At 37.4% G+C, this 21,569-nt stretch overlaps 1 protein-coding gene across 2 annotated transcripts in view; it reads left to right on the top strand.

Annotated features, from left to right (window-relative positions):
* Nucleotides 1–21,569, top strand: part of cttnbp2 (cortactin binding protein 2) — a 114,898-nt gene that overhangs the window by 12,001 nt on the left and 81,328 nt on the right. For both annotated transcript variants that reach the window (XM_028448958.1, XM_028448957.1), the window contains exon 2: nucleotides 3,472–3,579. In XM_028448958.1, coding sequence (XP_028304759.1) covers nucleotides 3,472–3,579 — 108 coding nt within the window. The remainder of the gene's footprint in view (nucleotides 1–3,471; nucleotides 3,580–21,569) is intronic.

Below are 21,569 nucleotides of genomic sequence, written 5' to 3'. Positions count from 1 at the left end.
CAGCGTGCCGGGATGTGACCAAGGAAACGCAGGCTAAGTGTAGCCTTCCTGTCAGTAATGGGAGGTGTACGCGACTCACTGGGTTCTCACAACTGGGCTTGAACTTTTAACATCCTAGCACGAAAACACAGGATTCCTCACTAACTGCTTCCTGTAGTACTTCCACGAGATTTAATACACCTTTTCTTAAAGCAGTGGTTCCTAAACTAGGGGAGGGGTCGGGGCGTGAGAAGCATTAAGCTTGATAAATAGAAAATAAATGTTTTGCACTCAAATAATTTTATTATTACTGTTCTAAAATATATAATATATGATTGCACATTTAGTTATTTTTATGAGTTGTAAAGAAGACAAATTGTTGTTACCTTTTTCAAGAAAGGTTAAGTTTTTTTTCCCTATTTTGGTGGAAATTTGTTGCAAGGGGGTTTCAAAACTTGTCAAAGGGGGGTGCAACAGAAAAACCATGGGAACCATGGCCTTAATGAAAGGGTACATTCACCTTTGCACAGGTAGTTTTTTTACTTCATGCCTGTATGTAAAAAGACAACATGCTTTTGACAGGGTGACAGGACAAAATTCCAGTGAAAAAATGACGAGGGCTAGGGTTTTGTTAGGTGGCTTGAAACTAAAGAGCAGAGAAGTTCCTTTCTGTAGGCGCTGCAGGATGCTTTTTGTGGGGCCCCCCAAACTACATAGAGAGATTTTTAATCCATTAAATCAGTAGTGTTTCAAACTCAAGGCTAATAGGCCTAATTCGGGTTAGGGTAGAGCTGGGGTATTCAATCTGATCTGGGGGGCAGTTTTGCACAAAATGAAAATTACATTAATGATTTTGTGTTGGTGTGTTAAACTCATGTTAGTTGAGGGGGCACATTGGACCCAGTCCAATGCCTAGAAAATCTGGAATGTATTATCACAAAGTTTGATAAAAATGGCAAATCTGCTGCTTATGCAAGATAACCAGCTGCTTCATGGACACGAGTCACTGCAGGTTACAATTATATGTTAAATATGGATCAGGAGAGGCTTTAGTGGACATGGGGCGAAACATGAGGTGGTCTGGTCAGTCCAAATGATTGTGGTGGTACTGACCAAATAGACGCCTAATGACCTGACTAAATGTAATTTCACACTGTGGCTCTGATGTACAGTAAGACAAGACATGCTCGATGTGAAGGATGCTATCAATGAGAGGCACGTGGATAGTGAGAGTTTCTATGATGTATGAGGCGAGTCAGTTTTCTGTCACATTACAGACATAGTTTATGTTTCTACACTTGTAGTTACTGCTATTGAGAAGCTTACCTGCTTTATATTTGTAAGGAGAGCTTGCCCGCCCTGAACTCTCCACTCTGTCAGTTTGTCAGTAACTGGCCATTTAATATATTGGACATTTTAACACTGGCTCAATCACGTGTCTCCCAGAGTACCTCCAATGTGTCGGTCTTGACCTTCATAAAACTCAGCTAAAAATGTTATTCAAGGAAGCAGACCTCAATCAGTCATTTAGGGCCTAACTCAGACTATTTACTTGGTTATTTGTGTCAGGTAGCGTTCAGCTGGTCCAAGCCTGACTACTGGACTATCTCAAGAATGAGAAAACGGTTTAGGCTGCTTTAAAATGCAATACAGAGTCTGCTTTATTTGGATAGATGTGCAGACTGTGCATGTAGGGCTGGACGATTTAGACCAAAACTCATTTCTCTGTACTTTTTCTCAAAATGGCAATGTACGGTATTAATCTTGATAATTTTATTTCTGATGAAGTCTGACCAGTGAGACAGATCTGGGTTAAATTTGCTGATGCAAAATGCCACACAGACACATTTATTAACAAACAGTTGACTTGGTTGATCAATTAAGGATACCTTGATCTGGGATGCCAAGCTTCTATGTTGTAACATGAAGACTTTTTTGGTTGTAAATGTTCAATGTTAAATATTCACAGGTGGCAATGTTGGATTTTCTAATCTGGCCATGCCAGTCAAGGCTACTGCCTAATAGAATCAGAATCAGAATTCCTTTATTGATCGGAGGTGGAAATTGCTTTTGTTACACACACATAGTAGGATAGATAATAATAATATACAAATATATACCAATATGATTCAGATATTTACAAAAATAATACAAATATACAAATGTGATTTAGATATGTAATAGGCATCATATTTAGAATCCCTGAGCTCCAGAACCTTAGAAATGTGTTTTTAATTTTAATTATGTGACTTTTGGTTGGCTAGTAACAGAAAAACCTGTGTTTGGGTGGCTATAGTGGTCGATATAGCGACCACATTGATAATTGGCTCCGGCTCCTGCCGGATTTCAATTCAGTAGGTCACAAACTGCAAGTATGCCAAATTTCATGCTTGTAGACAAATTTGCACAATTTTCCCCGAACAGACAAGACTACTATAAGAGAAAGCACGTGTGAATGAGGTCTGGGTTAGGACGCACTCAGAAATCCATCTAACTGTGCTTTTCATGTTGTTCTGAGAAGTAGTGAAAGCAGCAACTCCTAAATCAAGTATTTCAAAACAAAATAAGCTATAAGAGTATACATCGATATTGGTGATATTGTAAATTTCTATATTGGCAAAATAGAAACCTCTCTACATCTTGAATCTCGATTTATCGCCCAGACCTACGTGCATGCAGTAGGTCTTCATCTTACTTTAACTGTGCTAGAGTTTGATTCCATTACATTTAGACCAAAGTCAGCTTCCTTTGGTCTAAATGTGCAACCAGACTCTGGCTTGCAGCAGGAGGTCTCGATTGACGAGCAAACTCTAGCTTGATTCCTGCTGTTGAGCTGCCGGACAGACGTCAGTAAAAAAAAAAAAAAAAAACACATCCATAAAAGTCTTTTCTGTTGTATGAAAGGAAAGGTCACTAAAATCAATGGTGTTCAACACCACGGAAAACAAATCTATCTGTTTGCATTTGGAAACCTTCATACCATCCCTTATCAGGTTGAAAAATGTCAATCAAACCGAAAAAAACTCTTATGATTTATATTATAGTCACTATACTGCATACTGTATGCAACATATTTACCTAGTTAACTACAATCTTAATGTAATTTATTCAGCTAAAACTAGACAAAAACTGAAATAGTACTAATGGCTAAATATTCTACAAAAACATTTTAGTCAACTGAATATGACAATAATGAAATCAAAATTTACAGTAAATTCTAACAATGTAGCATAGGCTTCCATTGCACCAAATAGTTAAAAACAGTAAGGAATTTAACAAAGAATAAGAGGACAAAAATCAAACAAACCAGAAACAATAATAATACATATGAAGGATAAATATATACATAAATACATGTTGGCAGACAGGATGATTAAATGCATCTTTTTAAGAACTTCCAACAGTTTATATTTCCTGCATTTTCATGGACTTTTAATGTGATGTTGGTATTGATTAATGACTCTAACATGGAGCCTTCCTGCTGTGTTACAGAAATGTGAATTCAACATGGATAACCTGAGCAAACCGGAGCTACTCACCCTGCTGAGTATCATGGAAGGGGAGCTAGAAGCTCGGGATCTGGTCATCGAGGCCATGAGGGTGAGTCTGGATATCCCATTAATGCACTTATTAGTGATGAATGGTGAGAAGTTAAAATGAAAAGAGGATGTAATGCTCAATTGTTTGAGGCGTCATTGCATTTGTTTGAAGGGAACTGGCTGAACAATTGGTCGTCACTTTCTTTCCAGAAGATCCTGTTTGATCATTTTGTTGTTCACTGCTTAACCAGTAGTGATGAAGAAATGACTGAAGTGAAAAACTACCAGGACTTTGCCTTTGGTCATAACCCTGTCTGTCAATGCTTGTATACATTAAGGCAGAGACATTAGGCCCAGGAGCTTTAACGGCTCATGAATTGATCTATGCTCACTGAGTCTCGGAGGTCGCCTGTCCTGTGCTTGAGGCAGGAATGTTGATTTATTTCTGAGCCGATTCGTCAGTTCCTGCTTACTCTTCAGGTCTTCATTTAGGATCGTCTCAGTTTTTCCACATTCTACTCCAAGGCTGTTAAAGGTACATGATGGGTGGGTGATGAGACTGGGTGAGAAGCATTTCCACCCTTGAACATTATCGAGTCTCTGCATCTATGAAGGTTTTCCGTTGTCCAAGTTGCTGCATGTACTTCCCATTAAAGACGTCTCATCACCTTTTCATTAGAATCTTTAGATTTAAGACTGTCCTGAATGCTATTGGTGCTACCTACCCAGGACCTTTTTATTAGTGCAGATATGATTTTGGCTAGAAAATACAATTTGTCATATACACCATTTTTGATATTGATGAGAATTTCTTGATCAAGGATTGTTTTTTTTGTTTGTTTTGTTTTTTTACGTAGTATATCGGTACCTTGTCTTTTACGATGTGAAGTGCTGCTGTATTGTAAGGGTGTGAGATCTGATTAAAACATGACGACGATCTGCCAAATCATAGAAACATCCGTAGTGCGCATTTTATCCGTCGTGGTGCCTTGTCTGTTCCATATGTCTATGGCCCATACACAACAAATGGAAACCATGAGACTGATCTGCTGCTTTGTTTTGTAGCAAGTGTATAAGTGTTATGTAGCAATTTTTTGCAAAGAAAGTAAAATACTCCGTATGACTAAAATAACTTGTCAGCCTTTTTGTTTGATGTTAATTGAACTTGGAACCAGTTTGATAAATTGCTTATATTGGCCCATAATGACCTTTTATCCCTTTTTTCCATTTAGGGCGATTATTTTGAGTAGGTGAATTGTTTTGTTTTATTGGTAAATAATTTTAAAATTATCTGAATGAAACAAATTGGGGTAAAAATTATGATCGTGACCCAAATTTTTTTTCATATCACCCACCCCTATTGTATTGTATCACTGTATTCTGATGAGTTTTCAACTGTTGAGTTTCCATCTCCTTTGCTCTGCCCTACGTCTGCATACTGTATCAGTCTAACTGTAGCTTTTCATGGTCATAAAAAGCCTGTAACCACGCTACTACTTTGCTCTCTGTGCATCATCACATTAAATAGGAAAACTGTCATAAGCACTCAGCCAGCAGCTGCTGATATAAAGACCTAACATCTCTTAAAAATGGGAGTTGTAGAGGACATGACTGTAGCCAGATTAATCTGTGACTGTTTTTAACTCGGTGTACACATGGAGAGATGATTCAGAACTCAGTGTTCGCATCAACATCTATAACTCACTCTGTGGAGGAAAAGTATAATGTGATATATTTATAGTCCAGAGCTATGCATTTGTTTTTATTAGAATCACTGGTGAATCACTTCTGACTCAGTCCCAACCTGGTGAAAGATAATAGAGCTGCAACGTAACGATCTTACAGGGTTATGTTATAGAGAAAATCGATTTTTGAAAATTTTCTTTAAAAAAAAAAATCATCCTAAATGAATAATCTGATTAAGCATTAGACTGAATCCATTGTGCAGCTCTGCTTTTTATTCAAATTTACACAGTGCAACATGCTAAATGCTCGCTGCTGCTCCCACCTGCAGCTCTTTGTTCGTTGTCGTTCCATGTCTGCAGCATCCACACTGCATAGTTTTTGTGTTCATTTGTTGCACTACGCTCATATATTGCTGCAACAACTACATGGAATAACGTGTTTATGGTTAGCTTCGTAGTTGGCCACCACCCCCTATTGTTTTGGTAATCTGAGGCACCGCTGGATGACATCCCACTGGAGTTAATGTTTCACATGTCGCATTTCATTATGTTTTTGCAGCAAAAGAATGGTTCACTACTGCAACTTGGCTCCCATTGTTCATGCCAATGAGCTATTTAATAGGTTTTGGTTCGTTAACGTCACAACCCTCCATAGCTGCCTTTGGATCAAGTTTTATGCTCTTAACATTTAACAATACAGAACAAAACTGAATTAAATTTAAATAAAACAAACCAATAATTACGTAGGGAAACATGTAATGCCGTGCGATATGAGAACATTTTATTATGATATAGGTAGATGTATATTCTGATAACGATATATATTACCATATAGTACTTCTTCCTTGAAATTACATGAGATGAATGGAAAATTGCTATTCATTATATACTTTATATATAAAAAATAAATAAATCACAAAATAAATGATACTTCTCCTTGAAGAATATTCTCAATGAATAAATATTTGTGACTTTTGCTACATTTACTGTTGTCGCATGTATACTGATTTGAAAACTTGTATGTGGAAATGCCACCAGGGAGCACAAAACCAACAATAATGGCCGTTGCTATCGTTTTAAACCGTACCTGTAGTGAATTTTACTTGCAAGCTCATATATGATAGTAGAGGTTTCCTTAGGTTACATTCTTTTTAAGTCTTTCTTGTGCTTGATTGCTGATATTTTAGTAACAGTGGGACCAACACCACACACTACATTTGCGATAAAAACGATAAGTTATATAGTACGGTAGATGTTTGCATTACGATATATATCGTTATATCAGACAGCATTACAAACATGCTTGCATCCCTCCACAATAAATGTAGACATGTGCAGGTGTTACTAATACTCAGCATGGACCCAACAGCAGATGGTCATTAAAGTGTGAGCGATGTATTCATTATAAACGTGATGATGTATGTGTCGGAGTATTCATGGTAGTGTGAGTGTGCCCTTAAAGAGTCTGTATATCTGTGAGAAGGGAGTGACACCCTATCCAGGCTTGGATAAAAGGATTCTCCCTTTGTGTGGCCCTCACGGCACACAATGAGCCTATTTGGTATGTCGTAGATAAGCCCAGTTGAAGAGCAACAGAGAGACAGAGGATTAAAGAGAGAGTGTGAGGAGGATCAGAAATAATTGCGACAGAAACAATCGTGTGAATTCTTTTTTATCCACTGTTAAAAAAAAAAAAGTTTCTTTTTTAAAAACAGAGAAATCAATTGAGTTTTTCTATTGTTTCTGGCAAAGTGTGACTATGGCCACGTTTACATGTTAGCTTTAATTCCTCTTAAATTCAGTATAAAAGTTAAATCCGAATTAGGTGGCTGGTTTATTCCAATTTTAATTCTGAATTAAATAATTCCTCTATTTTATAAACACTTAATTCCACTTTAAGTTAATACCGGTCCTTTTGCACGTGCGCGACTTGAAGCGATGACGCGCTGGTGATGACCTAGTCCTGGATGGCCGCCCGTACTGGAGCGGAGACTATTTATTTAATAAGAGCATTAATAAACATCTCTCTATAAAAGTCTGTGAGTCTGCCTGTCTGTCAGTATGCCTGTGGCTCAAATATCTCTGCTGTTCAGGGACAGACAGAGCTATTGTATGGACTGTAATGATACTATTATTGAATGATTTCATAAAAACCCCAGCGTGACACAAATAGTTGCCGGAAGTGAGCAGGAGTAGCCAATCACTGAACAGCTGGAGTAGCTATGTGAGCTACATGACCGGAGAAGACACACGAAGGAGAGAGAGGAAGATAGTTTAAGGCTCTTTTACAAGTTCTTTGCTCCTGTGGACTTCTCTTTTGAGGAAACATACTTTTTGACTGTTCATCCGCGCTGGTGGGAGCAATTCATCATGTGCATGTCCCATAGAATTAAACTGCACATGCTATTTTACTTTGCACCTGCAAATATACCCCTGTATAACACTACAGAGTATGTACACCTCTTTGTTCATCCATCCAAACACATACTCATTTGGCCACAATTGCCAACTCTACTAAAGCTCCCACATGAATACATACTTCCCACGGGCACTGTACGAGTGGATATAATGAAAAGAGTGGATGGATGGAAGCATTAACATGCAGACATTCACACAGACTTATTACGCACACACGGATGTTGACAAACGGAGAGGCTTCATTGGGGCATGAAGCACCAGAGCTTCATTTATGACACGCAGATCATTATAAAGTTAATGTTTCACTCAATGTCCTGTATAGTGGAGGTAGAACAGCTGTTGCATTAACCGCTGGCTTTGATTGACCAAAGTATGGACTTCTATCTCTCTCTCCTCCGATGCTCTATTTCTCTTCTTTTGCTTCATGAAGCAAAGCAAAACCTTGTGTTATTCTCCAGCTGCTGCTTCAAAACTACTATCAAAATAAAGGTGAAAACCACTGACTCAGCTGATAGTTGAGAGTTTAATTCCCTGCGGCGCGTGCTGTCACAATCAGTTCCATTTTTAGTAACTGTTATACTGCCTCATATCGCCTTTATGGGATGACCAATGCTTAAATGGACTTTCTGTGGTCACAAGAGGTGAGGAGGAGAAGTAAGACTGTTAATGATTTACTGCTGCAGTGATAAACACATGAGCGCATGTGTTTACGCCTATTCATGCATATGCATAAAGGCCTGTTTTTAGGAGCTCTCTGAAAGTGACTTTTCTGGAAAATGGGTGAGTTTGTTAAAATAAACCTCATACTATGTTGTTGGGGTTCTTAGAACAAATGGAGAATGGTAAAAATAATGGCATATTACTGGACCTTTAAAGTCTCCTGATGGGTGGACATGGGTAACGTCCTCTCAGACGCCGTTTGCAGATGGGTGGTCGAAGCGGTCAGTGTTTGTTGCCCTCCAGTATCTAAGCTCACATGGCCAACACTTCCTCTGGAGGCCATATCATCCAACATATGAATGATATGACTAGAAGGGAACAAAGTGTCAAAGCTACTGTCAGCACGGAGAGTCATACATGTTCCAGTGCACCACAGCATATGCCTCGAGCCATCAGGCTTTTTCCAGCATCACGTTATCTGGGACCATCTCGCTATTTGTGGCATGCCCTGTTGCTGGGCTTTTCCTGCTGCCCTCCCTGCACACACTCTCTCCTAGTTGCATCTCCCTCTCTTTCTCCTTTGTTCTCATAAATCTTTGTACTTTGGACGTCCGACCCCCTCTTTGTGAAGCTTCCTGGTCGTGTGCTGCTACGATCAGCTGTTCTTTTTATCTAGACAGACAGCTCAGCAGCTCATTTCTCATTTTAAATGACGCACGCTTGTCGTTTTCCACTTAAATCTTTGATTGGCTTGTGTTTCTCCTGCTGGGTCTCCCCTCTCCCTGCTGTCTAGATGCCTGATCTAAAATATTTAGCTAAATTAAAGTTTTTCTGCTGGTTTCTGATCTCTGATTCAGTCTTTGTTTTAATGAGTGAACACATCTGAGTGTTCTCAGAGTTGGGTCACGGCTAACATATTGAATTTAAAACCAATACCTTTGTGAAAACTGGATTTTGAGTCAAGACATGCTGCAATTCAGTGCTCAGTAATGTAACAGTAGTGTACATTTACATTCAAATATAGTGGAAGATGTTGGTATATACCAGTTGTTCTCAAACTTTTTAGTGTCAAGTACCCCCTTTCTCTAACTTTTGAATGCAAGTACCCCTTTGTCCGACTAGAACATTATGTGGCAAAATAACTTTAGAGCATGATGATGAATGAGTGATGACGCACATTTTAAAGAATCGTAATTTGTAAACAAGTGGATGAAGCAGTATTTCGAGTTATTTCTATCAGACTTTTATTTTCAGTTCATGTTCTAATCAAAATAATTTCTATCATTTTGTGTGTTTTTGGTGTCATTTTGTTGTTGTTTCTGTTCTTTTTATTATTCAGTATATATTTCCTCTTACTTTGTGTCTTTTTGTTGTTGTTTTTGTGTGTTGTTGGTATTATTTAAACTATTCTTTCTCTGTGTGTGTTTTCTTATGTCATTTTGTATGTTTCTCTGTTTTTTGTGTGTGTATTTTTCTCTCATAGTCTTTTTTTGGTGCAATTTTGTTATTTGTCTGTTGATTTTATTATTCAGTATATTTTTCTCTTATTTTGTGTGTTTTTTGTAGTTGTTTTGTGGGTTGCTGCTGGTAATATTTAGTATGAAATAATTCTTAACTAAAAATGAACATTATAAAACCCAATATTGTTAATGATTTCATTTGTTAATTTTCTTCTCCCTCTCAAGTCCCCCCTGTAGTGCCATTGCGTACTCCTAGGGGTATACATACCCCCATTTGAGAAACACTGGTATATACTATAAACCTTAATTCATTTGTCGTTACGTAGCTGTTGGAAGAGCCATTAGAATGTAGGCATCTCTTCTTTCAACAATAACTTGATGTTTAAAATACAGGGCTCTGTATACACATAGACTAGTGTCGATCACATTGATGGCTGTAGATGCTACGAGTTCAGTAACAAGATACGAGCAATGGATTGTGGGGGCTGTATCTTTTGTTTCTGTACATGCAAGACCACTTTTGCCTCAGACGTAGCGTTGCTGTGTGTGCAGACTTCGATTCTGCATTACTGAATGAGTCAGAAAAGCAACACTGCTGTTCTCTGGGAAAGAGTATGAGCAGATCTATAAACGGCACCAGAACTAATGCAAGGATTCTCCACTGTATTTCAAACTAAGCACTGGTACTGTACTGTGCTCTGTTATGCCGTCACAAACACTCATTCAGGCCAACTTTATTATTTTAGGTACATGGACTAAATTGTTGCAGTTTTTCTATCCATTTTCCCTAAGTTTTAGGCTGATTTAACCTTGACTTTAGCAGTTTTAGGACATCCTTTTTTTTAGGCATCACTGCCCCACATAGTTTATTGTGTAAGTGTCATGGCAGTGATGAATTGGAGGACCCAAACACAGAATGAGGCACCAAGAAGAAATAATGTTCAGTTAGCAACTGCCTGTTTATTACATAAACAAAGTATGAAGGGAACCAAAACACAGGCCGCTTTTTTGGTAATTTTTTTTTCATTATTCAAGGCGTGGTCAGAAGGTGTCTTCTCACGAAAAGAGAGGCGGGTTACCTTTGATTAAGCCCACATTAATCAGTGCCGTGGTTCAGTAAGATTAACCTGCCTGAGGGGAGAGGTGGAAAGGGTGACGACGGGGAGTCACATTAAGAGCTTGTTCTGCCATCCCACATAGATAACCACTGTGACCCATACTGGTCCATGGACAATTTGGTACCAGGCGGTGCACCGGAGTTATAATAAGTCACAAAGATCTTCACAGATTCAATTTTCTCACATTATTTCACCATCAAAAGGCGGCACAAGCACACGCTACACCTCTCTGTACTCAGTGTAACACAGAACACAATAGAGTCGTTTCCTTCATTATAGTCTGTCTGCTAAGCTAAAACCATACAGTGATGTAATTGAGCTGCAGATCAAAAACAGAGTGAGCAGGGACCGTCTACAAAGTGCAACACTGTAAAGAACTTTCAACAATAAAATCAATAACTTCACTGTCCTATAAATTGTTGTTCTGCAAATCATGTGACATGTTTAACAGGCCATGCTGATCATACGACAATCTTTATCCTAGGAATAAATGCTTTTGGGAAATATTAATGAATATTTATTAGTAAATAATCAATGTTACTGTAATTCTGTGATGGCTCATTCTGTTTTGATTTGAAATTACCAACAGCGCAAACCTTTACTCTTCCTTTATTATTCAATCAGAATCATTGTCTTCCTGTTTTGGTCGATTTCAATCTCTTTTGGCTTAAAAAAAGCAAAAGTGAGTCCACACACCATATATAGTTCTAAAAGACAGTGAAAGTGTAACGATGGCTACACTTCCTTATAAAGGTAATGTGATTAAAAACACCTGTTTGGTTATGTGACAAAGATAAACTCACTGCAAAACATGATATATAATTCATATCGTTAAATTCATGTAATATAATATCGAACCTAGGGCTGGGCGATATGGCCTTTTATAAATACCGCGATATTTTTAGGCCATGTCACGATACACGATATATATCTCGATATTTTGCATTACCCTTGAATTAACACTTTGATGCACAAAATCACACCAGTATGATGATTCTATATGTCTACATTAAAACATTCTTGATCATACTGCATTAATATATGCCAATTTTAAACTTTCATGCAAAAAAGGGGATATCACAACTAAGTCAAAGTTGACATAACTGTATTTATTAAACAGTGAGTGGCTCAAACATAAAATTGTCAACAGAAAGTGCACGTTCTGTGCAAAATTGTCACAGAGACATTTCAAAACAAGACATTAGTGCAGGATGCAACTCACATGGCATTTCAAAACACAAAATTAAAGTGCACTTTTTGTACATAATGCCACTACAATATTTTAAAACAAATAGTGCCCTTTTGTGCATGTTGTCATTAAGATGACATTTCAAAAAAAAAAAAAAAAAAAAAAAAAAAAAAAGTCCGCGAGTTTAACGGTATGGTCATTTTCAACACCGCACAGACTACAAGCTGCGATATATCGAGTATATTCGATATATCGCCCAGCCCTAATCGAACCACAAGATTACAAAAAATAAGAAATTAAGTAAAGTTTGGGATGTAACGATTCACTCAACTCCCGATGCGATTCACGATACTGGGTTCACGATACGATTCTCTCACGATTTATTTTACAAAATGGGACTGTAGTCAAATGATGACTGAATATTTTTCAGTACTGTGTATTATTTTCCTTTTATTTTTAATTGTCAAAAGAATCCCTTGATAAACTATTCAAAACAATGCAATTTAACTAAAAATAAATCTTGAATGAAATAAATAAAGGAATAATACAAATGAAGAAGAAGCTTATTAATTTAAATTCTGGTTCTATAGTAAACAATGCAAAACTGCATAATAGTTCTTTTTCTTTTTAAAGGTGCAACTGAAAATGTATTTCGTGCCTTAACAATTGGACTTTAAAAAAACGTGACTTTTACAGATATTCACCTAATATTACAAATATTCTTTCGGTGCTAAAGGGGTATGGAATCATTTATTAACATGTATCATTAACATGTAAGAGTAGAAGGCGGCTAGAAAGAAAATAGTAGCAGATTCTGCCCGCCGGTACACTGCTGGACAAGAGAAGGGATAAATATATAGCGTCCTCTGCTGTTTAAAAAAAAGTACTGCGATTCAATTTTCAAAGTATCGATGTCAATCGTGATACCTATGAATCGATTTTTAACTGCCTTACGATTAATCGTTACATTCCTAAATAAAGTATTGATTTTAAATCCAAAAGCACACACACGACCATGACAAATAAACAAAAGGAAGGAAACCCATGTCGAACAAAGAAAAAATATATACCACAAGGTGTATTTTAGCTTAGAAATGCCAAAGTAAATATGTCTGAATACCTCGCGCTGTGTGAGCGTGCACACCAGTAAACTATGTATTTTTTATGATCGTTGGTCCTTCGAGCAGAGAAGCAGCTTGAGAAATGGGCTTTTGCATTTTTCATATGCTTTGTAGGCCACTAATGTATTACAGAGTTTCTGTGTGGACCAGTATTCTGTTCAACCATTGTCTGTTATTAGACATTTTATCTTTTTTTCATTCACACAAAGCAAATGTATTTTCACGTTTTAGATTGTTGTTTAACTATAATACACATTTGATCTATTTCTATAGTATTATTCTGTTTTATTCTTCATTGTGAATGAGTGAAAATCTCCATATGAATCAATGTAGAGTTGTTAACCGCCTCCTGTTGTAGTGATAGCAGTGTGCTGATCTGTGACATGCTCGCTCTTTAACATGAGCTCGATCTTTCTCCTGTTACTGAAGGGCTGTGGAAGTAGGTCGCAGCCAGCACGTCTCTCTCTTAATCCTTTCCCACACGGTTTTTTATAAACACATCAGCGCGTACGTCCCTTCTCTTTTCTCCTGCCTCACTCTTTGCATCATAGAAGAGTGGATTCAAACGGTAGAGGTTGAACATCATCATATGTGTTGTTATAGTGATGTTTAGTGGCTATGGTTGATAATTTTGGCCCAAAAGTGCAAATTTCTGACTAGATAAGTCAGAAAGGAAGTGAGGGAGAAGCATAGATGGGAACGAAAAGGTCATTAAAAGCTTCTACCAAATATTATATTAAGTCAAGGAATTATTATCCAAATGTATTGTTTCGATAATGAGCATAACGAACAGTTAGAAAAACTCATAACGAGGGAAGAGATAGAAATAGCCATTCAAAAAATGCAAAGCTCAAAAGCACCTGTTCCAGATGGCTACAAATCAGAATTTTATAAAACATTTAAAACGCAGATTCAGATATCACCCATTCTGTTACAGGTATTCAATGACCATATTTACATGAGAGCTTTAATCTCTCTTTAAAGCAGAATAAAAGTTAAAACATCGTTTAAACACTTAATTCCTAATGCAAATGTAATTCCGAATTAAATCTGGCTGGTTTATTTCGATTTTAATTCCGCATTAAATAATTCCTCTATCTTGTAAATACTTAATTTTGCTTTAAAAAGAAACTAAACCCCAAACCCATTTTTTTTTGCTGAATGTATATGTATTTGGGTATTAAGTAGCGCTCCTAGTCCCACTCTTCACATTTTAATAAAAGTATTTCAATTTTGCGTATTTACTGTAGTTGTGAAATGTCAGTTACTGGCCTCTAAGGGTTGAACACCGGTTATGAGAAGTTAAGTTGGCTATTGGCTGAAATGGATTCTTTAAGATTCCCCTGCATCATCAACTTTCACTGTTGGCTCCGCCCTTCCTATAAAAGTTGAGAGGAAGGAGGGGGGTTTCCTCCAGTCACAGCCCTCACTGAGTATTTATTGACAGTTCTAATGAAGAACTGTTCTCTTCAGCGGTGAAGTTTTTGACTCTGTGCTCTATAAAGAACAGATTCTGCGCTAATCAGAGGGTTTATCAAGCGATCTGTGTTTACAGACACATCATGTGTGCGTTCCCATCTGTCTCTCCGTGTGTGTGGGCGTTCTTGTCATTGATTAATTCCTATCTCTCTTCTGCTTCATGGAGCAAAGTGAAACTGTCATTGTCTAGCTGCTGCTTCAAAACTACAATCAAAATAAAGCTGAAAGTTCTCATATGTGGCCTTCTATGTTGTAGCCAAAAATAAAAGGTTTGTTGTGTGTTTTGCCCGATTGACGTGATACACGTTCACGTTCACCCGCTGTCCTAATCAAGCCTTCCCAACCCCCAGACTGAAAGCGAAATTAAATAAAGTCGAATATACCTGTTTTCCATGTAAACCTCAATTCGGAATTACTATTTCCATGTAAACACAAAGCAGGACACTTTAATTCGGAATGATTTAATTCGGAATAACTTACTTCAAATTAAAAAGCATCATGTAACTATGGCCATTGAAGCACTGATCAAAGACCAATTGCCCCCAACTGTTTTTAGTAGGGATGTAACGATTAATCGTAAGGCAGTTAAAAATCGATTCATAGGTATCACGGTTGATATCGATTTTCTGAAAATTGAATCGCAGTACTTTTTTTAACCGGAAGTGTTGGCGGCGGGCGGAGTCTGCTAATACTTTCTTTCTGGCCGCCTTCTACTCTTAAATATATTCATAAATGATTCCTTAACCCTTTAGCACCGAAAGAATATCTGTAATATTACGTGAATATCTGTAAAAGTCATGTTTTTCTATTAGCTCTGTCTGCTAGCATAGCATCTCTTCTTCACTGCAAGAGATCTGCATGCCAACCGACCACTGGGTTACCAGCGCCCTCTGCTGGTCTAAACAAATATCTGACGTAAATCAGTGCAATGACGGTTTTTTTTCTTTTAAGTCCAATTGTTAAGGCACAAAATACATTTTCAGTTGCACTTTTAAAAAGAAAAAGAGCTATTATGCAGTTTTGCATTGTTTATTATAGAACCAGAATTTAAATTAATAAGCTTCTTCTTCATTTGTATCATTCCTTTATCTATTTAATTCAAGATTTATTTTTAGTTAAATTGCATTGTTTTGAATAGTTTATCAAGAAATTCTTTTGACAATGAAAAATAAAAGGAAAATAATACAGTATTTTCTATTATAAAAATCATTTGTCTACAGTCCCATTTTGTAAAATAAATCGTGAGAGAATCGTATCGTGAACCCAGTATCGTGAATCGAATCGTATCGGGAGTTGAGTGAATCGTTACATCCCTAGTTTTTAGTAAGCATTTCTTTAATTCATATAAAAGACAGCTAACTCTTCTTTAATATACAAAGGTTATTAGATATCATCCATACTAAAGACACAGAATCTTGAATATTCACACCCTGACATTGTGCTTTCACTGGACAAATTCGAATTTGGCCCTAAATGTGTTTCCTTGGTTAAATTATGATATGCCAACCCTCAAGCTTCCGTTCAAACAAAAGGACGTCTATGTTGGACGAGGTTTGTTTTCGATCCTTTCTCCACTCTCTTAGTCGACTCTTTTCACTGGAAAATGTTGGAATTTAGTTAGACTGCATTGAACTCAATTGGTGTCACAGGGCTCACATTCCCTCTCCACTCGCGCTGCTTCTTTCTCGGTCAGTTGATTTGATGACATGGCTGCTCTCAGATTGGGCCTAGAAGTGTCATGAATGCTCTGACTCTCCATCCGACATGTACTCGCACACACTGGGCAGCTCCACGTGACGAGGTGGAGGAAGAAATGAGAGTTGGTGCAATGTATATATAAATAGTCAACCTGCTCTGACCCTCTGTAAAGAAGTTATTGGAGCACAACCGCTCTGCCCTGACGCTGTGTTAAAGGAAAACAATCACAATGTGCAGCCAACAGAACAATCTACATTTCATGTAAAGGCATGATTTCGTATCACTTTGTGACCTGATTCTTTTAAGAATCTATGACAGAACTACCAGTAAACTCTCCCCTGGTGAAGGATTGATGAGTGTATGTCAGGGGTGTCAAACTCATTTTATTTCAGGTGCCAAATAGAGACCAGTTTGAGTTTAAGTGGACCTCAGATTTTAGGTGGGTAAAAGAGGAAATTCAACATTAATGTGCCCTGGTTTGCACTTCCTTTTGGAATTTGGGGAAATTTTGTGGAATAATTTGAGAAAAATGTGCTAGATTTTGAAACATTTTGTTATTTCAACAATTTGATATAAAAAAAAAAGTAAATTAAAAAAGACTGTCGTTATGTGATATAAGAACTGGAAAACAGAGCTCTCCAAATATTGTGTATTTAAATAAAATTTAGGTATTTAGAGTGGCTGCGATATCTACAACTAAATTAGTTTGTTATTTGCTAAATGTTTCATGTTTTTTCTATCTTTTTCATTTTCTTGAGCGGGCCAAATTTGATGCTGTAAAGGGCTAGATTTGGCCCCCGGGCCTTGAGTTTGACACAGTATGTAATCTGTGATGGGAAATTTAGTGTATTCACTAAAATAACATTTGTGCAATAGAGCAGCAGGTTCACGTCCCTCCCTGCTGCACAATCACCTCCAATTCAATGGCTTAGTGCTTTAACGCACTCAGCTCTCCTATAGTCTCCATGATGAAAATGTGACACTTGCTAAATGCACATTTACAATAGGGCGGTTTCAACCACTTGTGCACGTGCACCAATTTGCGCTGTGATTTTAGTAAATGAGGCGCAGCAGGTGAAGAAATGGCAGCACACAAGTGATTTAGCACCCTTTATTTGATATTTTAGTAAATCTGACCCAAACACTCTTATGTGCTTTTATGCAGAGTCCATTCTATGTTGCCTGTGTATTTCATCCGATGGCGGTATCAGCATGTCACTACTAAAAGGTGCTTCCTGTCTCAGTTAGCATTCCTCAGACCTTTGGTACGTGAACACTGAAATTAATATATGAAATAATGCCAGTAAATTTTATTTGTTTTTTTATGTATGTAATAAATATAATTAAAAAAAATAAACCCAAGAATTTAAAATGGGCTAAAGGCAGGCACATACGGTGCGATTTTTGGCCCATTTTGAGCTGATTTTTGACTCGTGCGTCTATTTTTGGGATCGTGCGAGTCTCTGCTAGATCGTGTGTCATGCATGGTGTAGTATACTTGGGGTCACGAGAAGCAATGAACACCTCACGACCAGCTCCCGATCAGCAATCGTATGGTAGTAAGGAAATCAAACATGTTTGAAATCCAGTCGCTCTTTGTGAGGGTATCTCACAGTTGAAGCATTACCACAAACCGGCTTACCTTAAACTCACACTGCGCATGCGTGAACACCGTAAGACCACTGTAAAATTGACGGACCTTACTGCCCACGTCTGTCCAGCCAGTTCCTGGTCCATCACATCTCCGTCTTTTCTTTTTTAAAGCTCTTTTTGCTGAGATTTGCGAGTGTCTCTCCACTTCTGGGTTTTTCTTCTTCGTCTGTTTTAATGGCGAGGCTTCAGAGTTCTTCTTCTTCTTCTAATTTGTACATTGCATTTCCGGGAACAAGATCCCGACGTGTCGTGTATGAATGTACCGTGTGAGCAGTCAGATTGTGTCAGTGTCGGTTTGTACAGTGTGAGAACATGAATCGTGAGCTGCGCACATTCGGGCTCTGCACACGAGTCGCACAGTTTGAGCTGGAGCTGAGTTCAACGACAGAAAAAATCGCAGTGTATCCCAGCCTTAACTGAATGAATACACTATTACAGAGTGCAAAGCCCTTATTTCAAATGTAAATAATGCCAACAATCAGGTTAATTTAATTGTGGCAACCAAAATGGTGATCATGATTAAAATTTGATTGCAGCCCTAATTTAGTACAAAGATTCGACTTTTTAACCCACCAGCTCTGTTTGAGTTGCACATTGGTTCTGTCCCACCGACACAGACAGCGCCACTGTAAGAGTGTGGGAGCTGCAGCTGATTTCATGTTAAAACAGTCAGGGCTTTTTTCTTTCATCTATTCAATGCTTTCCTCTCTCCCTCTTCATCGCCACACATCGCACTATTTTTGCCTGTTCCTGTGTGGCCTGTTAACCTGCTTCTTGTTGCTGCTGCTGCTGCTGCTGCCAGAGGCGGCGCACAGAAGAGCGTGGGAGTTTTTCAGCGGCAGCAGAGCGACGAGGAGCCCAGCGAACGGGAACTCTGCAGAACAAGAAATCACCTTTGTGCTTTCATAGAGTTAAAGACACATCACTCACCACTGAGAAGATGAAATGAGTCTATAGATTAGAATATTCCACTTTTGTTGTGCTTGATGTTGTCGAGGCTTGTGTAATCTACCGTATCACTTAGAATTGATTTGTCCTAAATTACGTATAGTGGATGAATTATATCAGCAGCAACCAAGCTTGGTTTCAGCGTTTAGACCAGAGACTATGGGCTGAGATTTGTGCCACTAGAAACTGAATTTGAATAGTTGGTATTGACTTTGGAAGTAACAACTTGAAATTGAATTTACTCTTTTGAAACTGAATTAGTAACTTTAAATTCATCTTAGTACAATCCAAAAATTCAGTATATTTCTGCTTCTCAAACTCAATTACTACACAAAGACACACTTCTGGTCCGCAAGGTTGAGCAATCAAGCACTGATTCATGGAACTCCTGTTTACATCTACAAAAACTCCTTTCACGGCCCATTGAGGGTGTGACCATAAATATACATCATAAAGGCATTTATCATCTATATCTATTATAGCCCTGAAAAATTTCAGACTAGTACATTTGCATGGAAAATGCATGGTGCAATTGAATTTGAGAAGCAGAAATATATATGCATTTTTTTTACATAATTTTTGGAACTTGTGTTTTTTTTTCAGCAGGAAAAAATACAATTTCAAGTTATTAATTCAGTTTCAGAACAGTAAATTCAATTTCAAGTTGTTACTTTCAAATTCAATACCAACTATTCAAATTCAGTTTCTAGTGGCACAAATCTCAGTCCATACGAGACGGCAAACTCATAAGCAGGGATGGGAAACTCTTATTTCATAATCTGAACATTCATGTAATAACGACCAATCTAAGCATGAGAAAACAGGGTTTTATCTTTCTTTCTTCTCTTTTTGTCTACTTATGTTGTTGTTTGTTGAATTTTTAGAAATGCTGTGTGTTTTTCTTGTGTATTTATTTGTCATTTTGGGAATTTCTGCTGGCATTTTGTGTATTTATGTGTGTTTTTATTTCTTTTTGTTTTGTGTGTTTAGGTGGTGGTTTTGTGTGTCTGGTGTACTTTTGTGTGTTTAGTGATTTTATTTTATTTTTATTTATGATGCTTCGTGTATTTGTTATTTTGTGTATTATGTTGGGCTTTCTTCAAATTTTGTTGCCCATTTCTGCTCATTGTTGCCCATTTTTGTGTTTTTGCATTTTGTTATTTCTCGTGTTGTGTTTGCATATTGTTTAATGTGTCAATCTGCAGTGTCTTTTTGTAGTTTTTCTGTATTTATGGCTTTTAGGTATTTTTTTAAGTTATTTTGTGTAAATGTGTTAACAGTGTACCTCTTTTGAATCATTTTGTATAAGTGTTGTTTTTGTTTGTTTAATAAGGTTTTTTTTTTGTGAATTTCTAGATTTTTTTTTTTGCCTTTTTGTTGTTGCTTTGTGTTATTTTGGGTATTACTGTATGTTGGGCTTCATTTTAATTCTAGTTTCTTGATTTACAGTTTTTGGTGAATTTGTCTTGGAGGCCGCACAACTTTAGACCGAGGGCCAAATGTGGCCCCCGGGCCGCCAGTTTTGCATTTCTACTCATAAATATATCATAAATATATTTTTGTGTGTTTCTGCAGTTACTAATGTGTATTTTTCTTGTCATTTTGTATATTTTTGTTCTCGTTTTATGCCTGGAACCTTTTTTTTGTGCTTGTTTTGGGGCCAAAGAAAATAAAACATGAGAGCCACATGTATTCAAACTATGCATTTAAACAATGGCTGCTAAATTTGACCATTATCATCTTACAATCTTAAAAAGGGAGCAGACTAGATTAGGAACTTGAATGATGATTAATGATCCGTCATCAGTCCTAACACCTCCATGCATGTCTCAGAGATCTGTGGCAGGAATCAGATTGTTGGTCTGCTGTGAAACACAAAGATGGAGGCTGATTCTCAACGTGCGAAACGAAAGAGGAGGTGTGTGCGAGAGGCAGCGAGTGGATTGGACGCTCTAATCTAAATGTCAAACAGCGCCTCTGAGTCACTGAAACATGGAGGGCTGTTCAGTCCTTCATGTTCTTGCTGTGAGAGTGTGGGCTGGGGCCAAAAGAACACTGAGCACTGCGATTACGCTTGTCCAGAAATCGGATAGAAGAACACTGGTCATTAATGATTGGGGTTTTTTTTCAGCACTTTTTTCATCCCAAAATAATTAAATATTGTAATTGGTTTTGAGGCGAGGGCCACCTGTTTATAATGGGCAGCAGAAATTTGGTCAATAATCTTGTCGAAGTACAAAGTCTTAAATATTTCTTTTGCGATAAAGCATTAGATCAGACGTGATACGTGATGTCTTAATGTCAGCATATAGAATAATGACCATTTTGAACATTAGGAAAGAACAAAGGGTTTGTACTGTGTGTTTTTGTTGTAGTTTTGTGTGTTTTCTGCAGCTTTTTACTCTTTTTTTTTTTTTTGTTAGCTGTTGTGTATTTCTTTTTTGGATGATCAAATTCGACTGAGGGCTGCATGTTGCATGTTTTCTTTTGTTGAATCACAATGAACATTTTATTTATTGTTTTCTGTGGTTTAAAATTACATTTATTAACAATACATTTCATAAAGCAGTCAATGTGGAAATGCATCAATTTTCATAATAGTGTTAAAGATGTCAGAAACCT

The sequence above is a fragment of the Gouania willdenowi genome, chromosome 6, assembly GCF_900634775.1.
Source record: "Gouania willdenowi chromosome 6, fGouWil2.1, whole genome shotgun sequence".
NCBI classification, from domain to species: domain Eukaryota; kingdom Metazoa; phylum Chordata; class Actinopteri; order Blenniiformes; family Gobiesocidae; genus Gouania; species Gouania willdenowi.
Note: the sequence above shows the minus strand (reverse complement) of the source record. Positions and strands in the feature narration are given on the sequence as shown.